This window comes from Vulpes vulpes, chromosome 15 (assembly GCF_048418805.1).
Source record: "Vulpes vulpes isolate BD-2025 chromosome 15, VulVul3, whole genome shotgun sequence".
NCBI lineage: Eukaryota > Metazoa > Chordata > Mammalia > Carnivora > Canidae > Vulpes > Vulpes vulpes.
The window spans coordinates 76,486,791-76,503,740 of NC_132794.1; the positions used below are offsets into that span (position 1 = coordinate 76,486,791).

Here is a 16,950-nt window from a genome sequence, read left to right on the forward strand (position 1 = left end):
CGTTGATCCAATTTTTTCATAACCTCCCTAATACTTGTTATTGTTTGTCTTTTGGATTATAGCCATCCATCCTAGTGGGTATGAAGTGGTACCTTATTGTGGTTGTGATTTGTATATCTGTAAGGATTAATGATGTTCAACATCTTTTCGTGTTCTTGTTAGCTATTTGTTTATCTATTTTGGAAAAATGAGGAAATAGCTTTTTAAAACTCTTCATCTTTATAGATGAGAATACCGACACTCAAAGACATTAAATGACTTCTCAAGGTCACATAGCCAGTGATTTGGTTGATTTCAGTGTCTCTATATACTCTTTCTGCTATATCATGTTTTCCCCTACTTTTTAGAAGAATACAGAGGAAGTGATCTAGGAATTCAGATGTAGAAGATCTCTGTCAGCTGGGGATGTCAGAGTAGACTTTTTGAAGATGACTTTTTAAAAAATTTTTTTATTTATTTATGATAGAGAGAGAGAGAGAGAGAAGCAGGCTCCATGCGCCGGGAGCCTGACGTGGGATTCGATCGTGGGTCTCCAGGATCACGCCCTGGGCCAAAGGCAGGCGCTAAACCGCTGCGCCACCCAGGGATCCCTGAAGATGACTTTTTTTTTTTTTAATTAATTTTTATTGGTGTTCAATTCCTGAAGATGACTTTTGAGTTCATCTGGAACATTTGGAAGGCTTTGAATATGTAGAAGGATGAGAGCAAGAGAGCAAGGCAACCTGGTGAACAAATGTTCTTTACCATGGGCTTTATTTATTAGTAAATAAGTATTTAATGCCTACTCAATGGCAGACGCTGTTCAAGGCTATAGCAGTAACAAAACCAACAAACACCATGAAGCTTATGTTCTTGTAGGCAGAGATGGAGAGTATACCAATTAAGTAAATAATATAAAGTGATAAATGCTCTAGAGGAGAAGTGGAATAGGGACTGTCAGGGGTGGGAGTCAGGATAAATGGGTTGCTACTTTATTTATTTAAAGATTTTATTTTAATTTTTAAAAGTAATCTTTATGGCCAACATGGGGCTTGAACTCATACCCTGAGATTAAGAGTTACATGCTGTACTGACTGAGCCAGGCAGGCACACTTAGATGGGTTGCAATGATAGAGTGTTTGGGAAGGCCTCACCTGAGGAAATGACATGAGAGCAAAGATGGAGTAAATGTTGAGTGTCTAAATAAGTGTCTAATAAGCATAAAGCCCTGAGGCAGGAGTGTGTCTGCATGTTGGGGAACATAAAGAAGCCAGCGTGGCTAGAGTGGAATGAACAAAATGGAAAGGAGCTGAGTTGTGGTCCAAGAGGTATGAGTATGGTAGGCTACTGTGGGGACTTTGGCTCTTACTTGAGATGGAGAGGAATTGGAGAGTTGTGAACGGAGACACTGCGTGTAAAAACAGAACAGTTTAATTGACGTATAATTCATACACCATACAATTTGGCCATTTAAAAAATAGCTTTTAGTATATTCACAGAGTTGTGCAGCCGTTACGTTAATGAGTTTTAGAATATTTTCATCATCCCAAAAAGAAACCCTGTCCTTGTTAGCAATCATTCCCATTTTTCTCCAACTCTAGCTCTAGGCAACCAATAATCTATTTTTTAAAGATTTTATTTATTTATTCGTGAGAGACACAGAGAGAGAGAGGCAGAGACAGGCAGAGGGAGAAGCAGGCTCCATGCAGGGAGCCCGATGTGGGACTGGATCCGGGGACTCCAGGATCACGCCCTGAGCGAAAGGCAGATGCTCAACCACTGAGCTCCCCAGGCGTCCCCATCTATTTTCCGACTATGGATTTGCCTATTCTGGAAATTACCTATAAATTATATAATATATTGTCTTTTTTGACTGACTTCTTTCACTTAGCATAATGTTTTTAAGGTTCCTCCATGTTGTAGCATGTATAAGTCTTTTATTCCTTTTTATGGCCCATAATATTCCATTGGGATATACCACGTTTTAATTATCCATCATTTGGCAGACATTTGGGTTGTTTTGGCCATTATATATATTGCTGCCATGAATACTTGGGTATAAGTTTTTGTGTAGACATGTGTTTTCATTTAAGGTGCCACATTTTAAAAGGAGCAAATTTACTTGACAAAGGATAGATTACCTAAGCTGTCATCCCAGAAGTACCTAGGTTCTTCTTTTTTTTTTTTTTTTCTTAAATTTTATTTATTTATTCATGAGAGACACACAGAGAGAGGCAGAGACACAGGCAGAGGGAGAAGCAGGCTCCAAGCAGGGAGCCCAACGCGGGACTCAATCCCCGGTCTCCAGGATCACGCCCTGGGCTGAAGGGAGGCACCAAACTGCTGAGCCACCCAGGGATCCCCAAAGTACCCAGGTTCTGATTGCTCTGTTTTCTTTGTTCATTAGCTTTTCTTATAGGATTTTCTAGCAATATCCTTGATTCTTTGTGTTCTGTCTGGGTTTCTGCTTTGGGTTTCTTTAAGTAAAGGTCTGGTCTCATTATATTGGTATCCTGAAAAGTAAGATCTGTTCTATGTGGAGGTTTATGGAATAGTAATTAAAATATTCTGATAAAACCTCAGTTTTTGAAAGTTCCTAAGAAGAGGTTATGTTTTGTGTATTGAATTGTCATTCATTAGTGGGCCATTTGAAAAATGAGGATATATCAGAATGTATCTCACACAACAGGGGTCAACGTTACTTTATGAAACCTTTGTTTTGGTTAAGCATATATTTGTGAACTGAGTAAGGATATACCGTGTGTTGTGTGCACTATATAGATGGTAGTAAAAAAAAAAAATCTCTGGATTGGGATCTCATTGACTATTCTTGTAATTAACAGTGTTTTTCTTCTATTTAACTTAAAATCTGGGGGGGGGGGGAGAATTGAGGTATTGTTCAGCATGAAATATTTAAAACATGCTATATTGTGTCTAAATAGGCAATATATGGGGATCCCTGGGTGGCTCAGCGGTTTGGTGCCTGCCTTTGGCCCAGGGTGCGATCCTGGAGTCCCGGGATCGAGTCCTGCGTTGGGCTCCCAGCATGGAGCCTGCTTCTCCCTCCTCCTGTGTCTCTGCCTCTCTCTCTCTCTCTCTCTCTCTCTCTCTCTCTCATAAATAAATAAATCTTAAAAAAAATAGGCAATATAAAGGAGTGATTTTGTTGTTGTTGTTGTTGTTTAATGTAATGACAGACTTCTGGTGATGAGACTTGTATCTTTTTAAGTATAAATAATTTTTGACGATGTTATGACTAAGAGTATATGTATATATATTTTATTGTAGGAGTCACACCCCAGGGGTTTATGTGGTAAATGAGCTTCTTGGCATACAAGGGAATTAAAGAATGATGGTAAGTGATCAGACTACCTTAAACACTAACCTTCGTTTTTTTGTCCTTCCTTCCTTCCATCTCTTTTTCATTTAGTATCTTTGCAGGATACCCTAGAGTATCAGATATTTTTATTTCATATTATAGCTTCATAGTATTTTCTATTGATTTGTCTTGTTTTTAAACAGATCTAATGGGCAAAGTGTAGTAAAGCACTGCTAGTTTGCCAACCGTGACTTTAAGGAATGTGGCCCCAAACCCAAAAGTAAGTTAAAAATGTCTGTGGTCATCCATGACAGATAATTCACACAATGAGCATATGTATATTCACTGTATTTGTAGAATTCTTGGGTTTCTTATCCAGAACCATAGTAGTAATGTTCCCATAATTCTAAGATAAGAATTGAAAGCTGATAGCTGGATAGGGAAGAAGAGAATATAACTAAGAATTAAGGTTTTGTGTTCTGCATAATCATCAGGAAGTAAAGAGCTCCAAAAAATCTAAAAAGCACTTTGGGCCCATTTATTTTACGGCAACCATCCTTCGCACTTCTATAGCTCCTGAGGGCATATTGTAATATTGTACAAAAGTTGTTTGATAACAATAACCTGGAAGTACCAAGGAAAGAGGAAGTTGCTTCACTAGCCTCTGTTTAAGAGGGAAGTGCGATTCAGAGATTTTTATCCAAAATGGTAAAATGGAAAAAATTTGCGCTTAGCAGGGTGTAAAAGCCCGACGGAAGGCTTGGACTCATGACCCTGAAATCAAGACCTATGCTGAGGTCAGGAGTTGGGCACTTAACCAACTGAGCCACCCTAGAATCAGATTTTTGTATATTTTGTCCCTAGAATTAGATTTTTGTATATTTTGGCAGAGTATCACATGATTGATGATGGCCAATTTGTTCTGCTTTTGGTCATGTTACCTTTGATCACTTGGTTAATGTAGTATTGGTTTTTCTGTTTACAGTTTTGTGTTTTCTCTTTTAAAATTAATAAGTAGTTTGTTGAGAGAGACTTTCAGGTTATGTAAATACCCTGTCCCTCATCAAACATTCACCACTCTTTGATGATAACATTTATTAAAGATCTACTATGAGGAAAAAGTTTACATTCTCCCCAACTCTCTGTGTATCTAGATTCTTGGATTTTTTTTTTTTTTTTTGATTCTTGGATATTTTTATTTAGTGTTGTAATCTGTTGCTATCATAATTTTGATGCTCAAATTGTCCCAGATTTAGCCAGTGGAAGCTCCTTCAACCTGGCTCTTATGATAGGTCCCTATTATTCTTTGAGCATTTCTGTATTTTCTAGTTTAACAAACTGATCCAGGTTAATTTTGTGGTTTCACTGTCTGCCTTTTTCTCACCTAATTGCACAGGCTAGGGCATTCAGTACAGCGTTGAATGAAAGTGGTGATGGTAGGCATCCTTGTGTCTTTCAGCATTATATCATTAAATATGGTGTTCGTTGTAGTTTGTGAAGAGTCTTTATTACGTGCTTTTTTTTCATGTGTTGAGATGAACATAAGGCTCTACTCCTTCATTCTGCTTATGTGGTAAATTATATTAATTGATTTGAAAATGTTAAACTAGACTTACATAATTGAAATAAACTCAACTTGGTTGTGATACCTTCCTGGATTCGATTTACGAATCTATGTGTGCATATGCATGTGTGTGTTATTTTCATATCTTTACTCATGAGATAGTTTGGTAATTTACTTTGCTTGCATTATCCAGTTAGGTTCTGATATTAGGGTTGAGGCAGGCCTTATGAAATGAATTGTGTTCCTTTTATTTTCTAGAAGAATTTAGTGTAATTTTTTGCTTACATGGTTTGGAGAATTTACCAGTGAAACTCATCTGGCTCTGGATTTTCTTTTTGTGGGAATCAGTTTCTTTAATAAATGTTCAGATTTTGTTTCCTTTTATGCCAGATTTTAAATTATATTTTCAAGGAATTTGTGTATTTTATTAAATATTATAAGTTGATGTATTAGTTGTAATATCCATTTATCTTTTTAAAGTCTGGAGATTCTAGAATCTGTAGCGATGTTCCTTTTTTATTCCTCATATTGATTATTCTTGTCTTCTCTCTTCTTTTTGCTCAGTAAGCATTTCATTAGCATTTTAAAATAACCCATTTTAGATTTTATTATTAGTTTTTCACTGTTATATGTGTCTTGTATTTTATTGTTCTTTGCTGCTTATTATTTCCTTCTTTTTTGAATTAGTATGCTACTCTTTCTAGCTTCTTTATTTATTTATTTTTTAATTTATTTATGATAGTCATACAGAGAGAGAGAGAGAGGCAGAGACACAGGCAGAGGGAGGAGCAGGCTTCATGCACTGGGAGCCCGAGGTGGGATTCGATCCCAGGTCTCCAGGATCGCGCCCTGGGCCAAAGGCAAGCGCCAAACCGCTGTGCCACCCAGGGATCCCTTTCTAGCTTCTTTAAATGGAGACTGAGGTCATTGATTTTTAGTTTTTTGTCATTATATTATTTATGGCTGTACATTTTCCTTTAAGCATGGCTTTGGCTGCTGTGTAAGTACTGATATGTCATATTTTTATTATGACTCAATTGAAAAAATTTTAAAATTCCCAATGTGACTTACTTGTAAGTTATTTAGAAATATATTGCTTAATTTCCAAACATACGAAGATTTTTCTGATTATCTCTCTTTGGTACTTTCTATTCTTTGAAATCTAGTGAGAGTTGCTTTATGACCCATGGTGTCAACAGTCTGGAAAATAACATACACTTGAAAAGAGTGTATATTCTACTATTGTTGAATGTTGAGTTCCTGTTCTGTCAAATATGTCAAGTTTGTTAATTATGTTGTTCAAGTCTTCTGTGTTGTTGCTGAACTGTTTTTGTCTACTTCTTCTGCCAGGTTCTTAAGGCGGTCTATGAGAATCTTCCACAATGATAGTGTTTTTGCCTATTTCAGTTTTTCCTTATATGTTATTAGATGCATATTTAGAATTATTATAATTTACTGGTTGATGAATCTTTTATCATTATGAAACATCATTCTATCTCTAGTAGTAATCATTGCCTTAAAGTCTGTTTTGTTCAGTATTGATATAGCTCTCATTCTTTTTTTAAAAATTTATTTTAATTCCAGCATAGTTAACATATAGCATTATATATATATATATATTTTTTAAAGATTTTATTTATTCATTCATAGAGACACAGAGACAGAGGGAGAAGCAGGCTCCATGCAGAGAGCCCGATGCGGGACTCGATCCCAGGTCTCCAGGATCACGCCCGGGCCACAGGCGGCGCCAAACCGCTGAGCCACCGGGGCTGCCCCATATAGCATTATATTAGTTTCAAGTGTACAATATGGTGATTTCAGCAATTCTGTGTACTACTCAGTTTGCTTCTTTTGTTCATTTGTTTTGTTTCTTAAATTCCTCATATGAATAAAATCATATGGTATTTGTCTTTCTCTACCTGACTTCTTTTTTTAAAAATAGATTTTATTTATTTATTTATTTGAGAGAGAGTGCACCCATGTGAGCAGGGGGTTGAGGGAGGGGGCGAAGAGGGGAAGGGACAAGCAGACTCAACTGAGCATGGAGCCTGACACAGGGCTTGATTATGAGCTGAGCCGAAATCAGGAGTCAGACACTTAACTGACTGAGCTACCCAGGTGTCCCTCAATCTTTAATTTTCTGGGCCACATTAAGTAGAATCACCTTAAAATCTTTGTCTGATAACTCCATTATTTTTATCATGTGTGGATATGTTTCTATTTTCTGTTTTTTTCTTGATTTTCAGATATTTGACATGTTTCACAGTGTTCCTGGTAACTTTTGATTGGGTGCAGATATTATAATTTAATAGATACTTTGATGCCTACAATGATAATATATTCCCTATAAAATTTAATTTTGTTTTTGGCAATGGCTAGGGACACTGGCAGTTATAGTTTAATCCTGTCAGATATTGAAATGATTCAAAATTGGCTCTGTTTTTTGTGAGGGTTAATCTATTTCTAGTTTACCCTTATTCTTGGGATGAAACTTCCAGGTTTCAACCTAATGCCTGGTGTGGCCCTGGACAGATTTTGTTTGTGTTCTTTTGCAAGTCTAGCAAACTCTGCTCACCTTTTCCATATTGGCTGTGTCCGTTGGAATTGCCAGGTGCCTCTGGGGCAAAAGCAGCCCTGATTGCTGGACTTGTGTCTTTAAAAAAAATTAAAAAAAATTTTTTTAAAGATTTTATTTATTCATGATAGAGAGGCAGAAACATAGACAGAGGGAGAAGCAGGCCCCCTGTGGGGAGCCCAATGCGGGACTCAATCCCAGGACCCCGGAATTACGACCTGAGCCAAAGGTAGATGCCCAACCACTGAGCCACCCAGGTAACCCTCACCTCTTTAAATTTCTTATTTTCCCTGATCTTGCCCTATAATTGCTTACTTCATTCACTTTTTTTCTTGTGCTTTAAGCAGATTTTAAAAAAATATTTTGTTCAGCTCTTATAGTTTTTCTCAAGTGGTTGTTCTGAACTACTTAGCCCTTTATAACCAGAAGGGAAGTTTATTTCCTATTTGCATAATAGTTCAATGCAGGTATTCAGCATTCAGCCTTTCACATTGTAGTTCAGGGTCCAACTCTATTTTTGTTTTTTGATTCAATTCTCTAGAGAGTTCTGTGTTGGGATTCTCTGCATCTGGCTAGTAAGTGGGAGAAAAGAGAGTATATAAATGGTGATGGATGAAAATTTCTTTATAAGTCAGGGCTAGAAATGCCTTACCTTATTTTTGCCATATTTTAGTGTGCAGAATTTAGTTACATGGCCATCTGTGTGCAAGAGACCAGGAAGTATTATCTAGCTTTATAACAGGACAAAAATCTAGTGGTTTTGGTGAATATATTTTTGTCTCCGTCACAGAGGCTTTTATCAGTTATGCTTGACATGATGATGGCTTTAGTGGATTTACAATTTCAGGATATATTTAGGAGATGGAATTGCTAAGATTTGGTATCTGTTCTAACGGAGATCTCAAAACAAAGTAGCCCATATAAGACTGAAGTTTTTTTTTGTCCCTTGTGATAGTCTAGACGGCCTTTAGTTCATCTAGGGTTTTACTTTACCTTTAGGAAGATGTGAAATATTCACAAGTTCTGACAAAGTTATTGTAGGTTATTGTATAGAATTCCAGTTCCTCATTCTGTGTTAAGGAAATTGTACCAGTTGCTCAGTTTCTCAGATAAGTTTGGGGTTTGTAAAAATATACGTAAGTGCTAACCACTCTTAGAATTTTATTTATTTTTTAAAATTTTTAAAAAAGATTTTATTTATTCATGAGAGACACACACACACAGAGAGAGGCAGAAACACAGGCAGAGGGAGAAGCAGGCTCCATGCAGGGACCCTGACGTGGGACTCCTGGGTCTCCAGGATCACACCCTGAGCTGAAGGTGGCGCTAACACACTGAGCCACCCAGGCTGCCCCACTCTTAGAATTTTAATGTACTCCTGGTGTTCAATGACTGGTAATCTTGTCTGTACTACTTAAAGTATGAAGGGCTTTTGTAGTGGCAATTTAAAAGAAAGATCTTTCCTTAATTATTTGGAAAGCTGAAAAACCATTTTAAAAAAGAAGAGAATTTCACTTTATGAGCAAATAATATTATAGATAGATTTTGAAAAACATGTGAGAAGTAGAAACTTTAGTGGAGGTACAAACATAAAAATTTAATAAATAGTATTTGAAACTAGATTATAAACAAAGTTGCTTAAAGTGGAAATTAGTTCGATTTTCTTAGCTTTAGCAGAAAGATAGGTTAAAAATTCCTTTTCCCAATGTAGGAGCAAGTTTCAGAAATTATATACTTAAATCATAAACTGTAAATGTTAAACATAAAAACTGTCACTTAAGACTGATGTTTGTGCTTTTTGAAACATTTAGTATTGAACAAGCCTCTGCAGAATCTCTACATGGCACTAGGTGGCACACTGTGACTTTGGGATGAAAATATATTTTGTTTAAGCCTCCTAGAAGAACTTGGATGAAGATTGTTTGAAATAGACATCTGTAATGTAATGAAGTATCTCAGAGTCATTTATTGAATATCAGACCCTGATGCTTAGATTAAAATGGTTAAAACTATTGTATTTAGGTTACTACTGATGTCTTTAAAACAATAGGGTTATTAGAAATGACTAGAATGTATGAGTTTATTGAAAACAATTCACTCAGCATAAATTACAGAATGCATCTGTGATTTTATGGAAAATGGTTTTCAGTCAAATGTCATATAGTAAGATGAATGTTACAATATTTTTATATGTGAAGTACTAGAATTAAGAATTAAAACAAACTCTTGAGTTAGTGGTAGCTTTTGTTTGAGTTTGCATATGTGTACTGAATATGAAAGAACTAACTTTTGGGAGGCCTGGATGGCTCAGTCGGTTAAGTGTCTGCCTTCGGCTCAGGTCATGATCTCACAGTCCTGGGTGGGACGGAGCCCCATGTGAGGCTCCCTGCTCCGGGGAGAGTCTACTTCTTCTCCGTCCCCTCCTTTGTGCATGTGCTGTCTCCCTCAAATAAAATCTTTAAAGAAAAGAACTTTGCAAAATTTGTGGTAGAACTGAAACATTTATAGAAGAAAAGAATACTAGATTTCAAGTTTTTCTTTTCTAGCATTACAATAGCATTACTGTCTTGTGATCACTTCAGTTCTTAGAAATTCATTACTTTATAAAGGCTCTTAATTTAGAGAATAATATATGGAATACTGAATTTTATTTTGTTTATTTATTTTATTGGAGTTCAATTTGCCAACATGTAGCATAACACCCAGTGCTCATCCTGCCAAGTGCCCCCCCTCAGTGCCCGTCACCCAGTCACCCCAACCCCCCACCCACCTCCCTTTCCACTACCCCTTGTTCATTTCCCAGACTTAGGAGTCTCTCATGTTCTGTCTCCTTCTCTGATATTTTCACTCATTTTCTCTCCCTTCCCTTTATTCCCTTTCACTAATTTTTATGGAATAATGAATTTTATGATCTGACATACTGACATATATCTCCATATATCTACCTATAAGATTTTATATGATTGCATAATTATCTGAAGAAGAGCTGAAAAGAGTAGGCCACCTATTTAAACTTGTTCATCTGGCCTGAAAGGAATAGTGATGTTTCTTGGTTAAAACAATGCTTAGGTAACTTAGATGATAGATGCTAACATAAGTTATTTATAGAACTGATAATCACTGGGACATGTGTTTAAAGAAGGAGATTTTATAGTGTTAATTGGAAAGTATGGGAATAGAGATAATTCAAGAATTTTGCATGGGATGGAGCTGGAAGAGTGGTCACAGATCAGTGAGTTTCAGGGTAAGCTTATGAGTTGGGTAAGTAGATGCCATGTGGATATATATCCAGGGTAAGGTCAGAGGAATGAAGGAATGTGGAGGCAGATATTTATTTTAAAGATGTAAAAGTTAAAAGTTAAGTTCTGGTTGCTTTCACACAAAAAAGCATGATTGACTAGTTACTACAAAGACTATATGGCCTGCACAGCCTAAAAGAAGAAATTGTTATCTGGCCGTTTGTAGAAATTTGCTGACCTGTGCTCTAGAGCATAGTGCTTTTTTTTCTTCAAGTCATACTACTCATCAATCAGTTAACTTTATTTAAGAAAATATATTGCTTTCTTTCACATACACCCCCGATAAACAAAGAATTACAATCAACCAGTAGGTGAGGGGAACCCAAAACAGAATGGAAAGAGAAACATGCTACAAGTGAATAATGTAGTCAACACTGAAAGAGGTGAGGAGGAAAAGAACTAATTTAATTAATTTCGGGTAACAAAATCCAGTTTTGGATACTGTAAGGCTAAAGATAAGAACTGTATAGAAATGTTGTAATCTTATGATAAACGTGTTTCTCACAGAGCTGTGGGTTAGCATTTCTGAAACTATCTACGTATTAGAATTGAACAGATAAGTAAATATATTTTAGGTAATGAGATCTGGGTTTCTGACTGGCAAAGAAAGAAATCACAAATAAGGGAAAGGCTAAATTGAACCCTGTGTGTAGGATTGAAATCAGAGGTATCAGATTTGTTGCTAAGTAAGTGATGGTGCTGAAATGTTTACAAAGCAGTATTTGTGCTTCTTAGGGCACATTTTTCAAACCTTAGATTGTACGTATTCTTGAAATAATTTATGTTTAAAGTTGTAAAATCAGTCTTTTCAGATATAAAAAGATCCGTGACTTACTTTCTTTTCTGTTTCACTACCTTTTCAATCCTAAATTAGTTTTAAGTGTTCCCTTCATGAGGAAATGTGAGAAATCATGAATTTGCCAGCCAAATGTATTTTATATGTTGACTAATCTAATAATTTAATATATATTCTATTTTCTGTATGTAGGCTTCATTCCAGCGCTCCAATAGTCATGACAAAGTAAGGAGAATAGTTGCAGAGGAGGGTCGAACTGCAAGAAACCTGATAGCTTGGAGTGTCCCTCTAGAAAGCAAAGATGATGATGGTATGTATTTTTAAAAAGTTTCATTTTTGTTGTAAATCAGGAGGATAAATTTAGTCTTAAACAGTAGATAGACCAAAAACTGTTTACAATTTGAACTGTTGGGCAAATTAGCATACATTAAATAAGAAATAACTTTTTTTACTGCTTTTTTATATATATATATATACAAATATAACTTTTTAAAAAAAAATTTTTTTTTTTTTTATTTATGATAGTCATACAGAGAGAGAGAGAGAGAGGCAGAGACACAGGCAGAGGGAGAAGCAGGCTCCATGCACCGGGAGCCCGACGTGGGATTCGATCCCGGGTCTCCAGGATCGCGCCCTGGGCCAAAGGCAGGCGCCAAACCGCTGCGCCACCCAGGGATCCCCACAAATATAACTTTTATATTGATTTTTAAAAAAAGATGTTATTTATTTATTTGAGAGAGGGAGAGGAAGCATGCCCAAGTGGGAGGAGGGACAGAAAGAGAGTGAGAGTGAGAATCTTAAGTAGAGCCCTTGCTGAGCAAGAAGCCTGATGTGGGGTCCTAAGATCATGACCTGAGTGAAATCAAGAGTTGGGTGATCAACTGACTGAGCCACCAAGCACCCTTTTGTTTTTTTAATCTTAGCTAATATATAAATGGTTTCATGAAAGTGTTAGTTTTGCTGTTTCATATAGAAATGAAGGTGGGTTTGTTATGATCAGCAAATTAGTTTTCGTTTTTATGTTATAGGATATTGAGGTATTTTTTCTTTTATTAAATTCTTATAAAAATAAGCAGGTTTTAAAAAATTTATTCACTATGGTTAGGTACAGTTTAATGTGATGTTTTACAAAAGAGTGTATTTCTTTAGTTATTATTTGAACGAGAAAAAATATATTTTCAGTCCTTTCATTTTAATGGGTAGGATCATTGTCAGCACTGCCTAAATCCTGGGGATCAAAAGATTGGATAAGGATTTAGAACATAGGAGGTGAGGGCAGCCCGGGTGGCACAGTGGTTTAGCGTCACCTGCAGCCCGGGGTGTGATCCTGGAGACCCAGGATTGAGTCCCATGTTGGGCTCCCTGCATGGAGCCTGCTTCTCCCTCTGCCTGTGTCTCTGCCTCTCTCTCTCTCTCTCTGTGTGTGTGTGTGTGTGTCTCTATGAATAAATAAATCTTAAAAAAAAAAAGAAAAAAGAAAATAGGAGGTTGAAGTGTGCCAAAGGGGATCTCACTTTGACATTTTCTGAGTGTAGAATATTCCTCATTTGGGGTTTGTGTGATGTCATTTCATACTTAGATTCACTTATATATTTTTGGAGGAATTCTATAGAAATTAGGTTGTCTAAATCTATAGAATTAGAAGGAATTCTGTAGAAATTCAGTGTCTCATAGGAGGCACATCATAGTGGTTTTTTTTTTTTTTTAAAGATTTCATTTATTCATTCATGAGAGTTGTGTCAACATTAATTGCTTCGTAAAGGTGGTATCTTCTGAGTTTCTCCACTGTAAAGTAGCTATTAACTTTGTAATTAATAAGTAGTTTGTAGTTAGATAGTTTGAGACTATGTAAGTGTCCTTGAAACAGTCTACCCATGATTTTCAGCTTCTGTTGATAATTCTTAGCTGAAGTAAGTTATTACTCTGGTGGTTGCAAAATGGTGATTTGCTAACCTCAGTGTTCCTTCTATATTTATTAGCTGACATTCTAATGCAAGAAAGCTTTCCCTTTTTCCCTTTGCATTTGTATGTGTAAGTATGTATTTAGATTTATATGAAGTCATGGTTTCTTAATGAGTTCTAATCTATCACTCTATTTTGCTGCTTAATTGTTCTAGGTTTGTTTTAGTTGTTCTAGAACAGTGGGAGACCTGTTATGCTGGCTCCTGTTTCCTTTCAAAACATTCTTTGAGAACACCCTTACCCCACAGGATGGTTTAAGCTGTATAAGAGCTCATCCATGTTTTATTCTTTTAAATTTGCTTTATGTTTACATGTTTTTTACATTTTATTTTTTATACTTTGTTATTTGAAAATTTATTTTTATTTATTGTATCTTTATTTTACTTTTCTACACATATATCTCTGATCTATTTGTAGTTTATTCTTACATATAGTATGAGGTCTCAATCTAATATTTATCTTTTTCCATATGGATAACAAGTTACTCCAGCATCACTTATTGTAAAGTCTATCTTTGTTCCATTTTTTTTTAAAGTTTTTTTTTTAAATTTTTATTTATTTATGATAGTCACACAGAGAGAGAGAGAGAGAGAGGCAGAGACATAGGCAGAGGGAGAAGCATGCTCCATGCACCGGGAGCCCGAGTGGGATTCGATCCTGGGTCTCCAGGATCGCGCCCTGGGCCAAAGGCAGGCTCTAAACCGCTGCGCCACCCAGGGATCCCTTTGTTCCATTTTTTTGAGATAAATTGTTAGCAGGTGTTATGACTCACTTCATTTGTACTGTTCCAGAGGTCCTAGCCCAAAATTATTTTGCCAAAAGGAAAATTATTCTGTTGTACATTGTAGATAGAATTTTATTTTTATTTATTTATCTATCTATCTATTTATTTATTTATGTATTTATGTATGTATGTATTTATTTATTTATTTATTATGTATTTATTCATTAGAGACACACAGAGAGGCAGAGACACAGGCAGAGGGAGAAGCAGGCTCCATGCAGGGAGTCCGACGTGGGACTCGATCCTGGGTCCCCAGGATCACGCCCTGGGCCGAATGCAGGCGCCAAACTGCTGAGCTACCTGGGCTGCCCTATTCCTATTTTTTTTTTTAATTTTTATTTATTTATGATAGTCACACACACACAGAGAGAGAGAGAGGCAGAGACATAGGCAGAGGGAGAAGCAGGCTCCATGCACTGGGAGCCCAACGTGGGATTCGATCCTGGTCTCCAGGATTGCGTCCTGGGCCAAAGGCAGGCGCTAAACCACTGCGCCACCCAGGGATCCCCCCATTCCTATTTTGAATTGCTCTCAAGAATAGAGTGATTATAAAACAGTAGTTAGTATCTTATAAAAAAGAATAGGTGAGAAAGATACATCTGGCAAAAATACAAAGAACTGAAAACTTCTTTTTTCGAATTAAAAGTAAATCAGATAATTTAGTCAAAATTCTGAGGTTTTAAGTGGTAAAAAAATGTATTCTTGAAGTTTGAATTGAATAAGTATTTTTTCAGACCTTTTTATAAGTTGAGAAGTATCATTAACTTGACCTTATTTTTAAATTGTCAGAATATCTGACTTGTTTAAGAAGTTGATTTATTCCTGTTCTGAGAAAACCATTCAATAAATCAGTCTCTGGGACCATGCAAGTTTTTTTTTTTTTTTAATTTTATCTGTAGTTCATATTGACCATGTATAGTTTGTACAGTTCTGTGGTCTCTGGTAGGAGAGATTATGTGTTAGTATGCCCAAATGATTTGTATAGTTCAATTTTGTACTATCCATTTGTTGACCTTTATATTTGTCTATTTATTTTTACCTTGAAGGAAAATCTAAATGTCAAACTGGTGGAAAATCAAAGAGGACAATTCAAGGAACTCATAAAAATACTAAACAGGTACAGCATATACAACTTTCTACTTACTGACTTTTAATTTCAATAAGAAATGTAATTTTTTAGGATTCGAATATTGTGTATTTTGTCTTCATGTAAAAATTCAGTGTAGCTATCTTTAGCTGAAAAATATGTATATAGTATTATGTGCCTAGCTGGTACTAAATACTTGAAAAATATTAATTTATTTGCTTCTTGTAACAGGCCCTTCAGGGTAGGCATTATTATTATCTTCTTTTGAAAATGGGAAAACAGAGGTAGGCAAAGGTTATATAACTTGCTGGTGGATGACACAGTGAAGATTTGAACCTAGATCATCCATTTCTAGTTTATGCTCTTAACCCTTCTGCTACACATCCCATATGTGCATATTCTATGATTTTCTTTCTTGTTATAGAAATGCCTTTAGGTTGTAAAATAGTAATACTGTTGTCTCTAAAAATTTTCAAATTGCTTTATTAAAATTTTAACACAAGCTTACTTTATTTTAAAAAGTTTTTTAGCAGATTAATAGTTAGCTTTTTACTTCACAGTTACTTTCTCTGAACTTTTCATATATATTATTTTGGTTTGATATTATTAAATAGACCAATATGATTTTGTAAATCAAAAACTTCACATAAGGAAAACATGAGTTTCTAATCAAAATGTTATTGTGAGTTCATAAAATAATCCCAGACCCCTCACCTATAATGGCATCAATTATAAAACATTTTTTTTAGTTAAAAAAACAAAGGATTTTCAAAAATAAGATAACAAACACACTGACAGGTAAGTGGAGTTAGGAACACAAGCTTAATGGGCAAGTCTTCTGGGATACAGGAAGCTAATATACCCTGATTATGGGGGAGGGGAACAAATCCAGGCTCATAGTATACAATTTGGGGCTTATGCAGGGTTCTGCACTAGGAACAAAAAAAGCTACTATCTGCCACCTGGGGTTGTATCCTATGAATTGATGTCTGAAGCAGTAAAAGGGAGTGGCCCATGATTAATGACTGGATCTGCTATATTCTTGATGGGTGAGAGTTTTAAGTCCCCAATAAATGACCTGCAGAAGTGGGACCATAGTGGGTTAGATGTTGGTCACCACAACACTAGGACATACGGTGTGTGGGTGAACAAAGTGAAGAATTAAAATATAAGAAATTCAAAGTGAAATATCAAAGTACATGAGGAAAATAATATTATAAAATATAGATAACACATTCTTCAAGTAAGAGAATTTACTCCTGAGGTAATGAAAAAAAGGCATTTTCCCAAAGAAGATTTTCAAATAAATGAGCTTAAATTCCTCAAAGGAAAGAGTAACTATAAACAAAAAGGAGAAATTCTGAACTAAAACAGATGGTTATTAGTTTTTATTTTTTATTTATTTTTTATTTATTATTATTTTTTTTTATGATAGTCACAGAGAGAGAGAGAGGCAGAGACATAGGCAGAGGGAGAAGCAGGCTCCATGCACCGGGAGCCCGATGTGGGATTCGATCCCGGGTCTCCAAGATCGCGCCCTGGGCCAAAGGCAGGCGCCAAACCGCCGCGCCACCCAGGGATCCCA

The 16,950-nt window shown here is 36.0% G+C and overlaps 1 protein-coding gene across 27 annotated transcripts in view; it reads left to right on the plus strand.

Annotated features, from left to right (window-relative positions):
* The window catches only part of SCAPER (S-phase cyclin A associated protein in the ER), a 420,028-nt gene that overhangs the window by 6,134 nt on the left and 396,944 nt on the right, over window positions 1-16,950 (plus strand). For 11 of the 27 annotated variants that reach the window (XM_072739186.1, XM_072739193.1, XM_072739196.1 and 8 more), the window contains exons 2-4: window positions 3,268-3,334; window positions 11,725-11,842; window positions 15,325-15,395. In XM_072739186.1, coding sequence (XP_072595287.1) covers window positions 3,329-3,334; window positions 11,725-11,842; window positions 15,325-15,395 — 195 coding nt within the window. In that variant the 5' untranslated portion in view covers window positions 3,268-3,328. Of the gene's footprint in view, window positions 1-2,009; window positions 2,355-3,267; window positions 3,335-3,501; window positions 3,579-11,724; window positions 11,843-15,324; window positions 15,396-16,950 lie in introns of those variants that run through there. The other 16 variants (XM_072739204.1, XM_072739209.1, XM_072739212.1 and 13 more) reach the window with 6 other exon arrangements.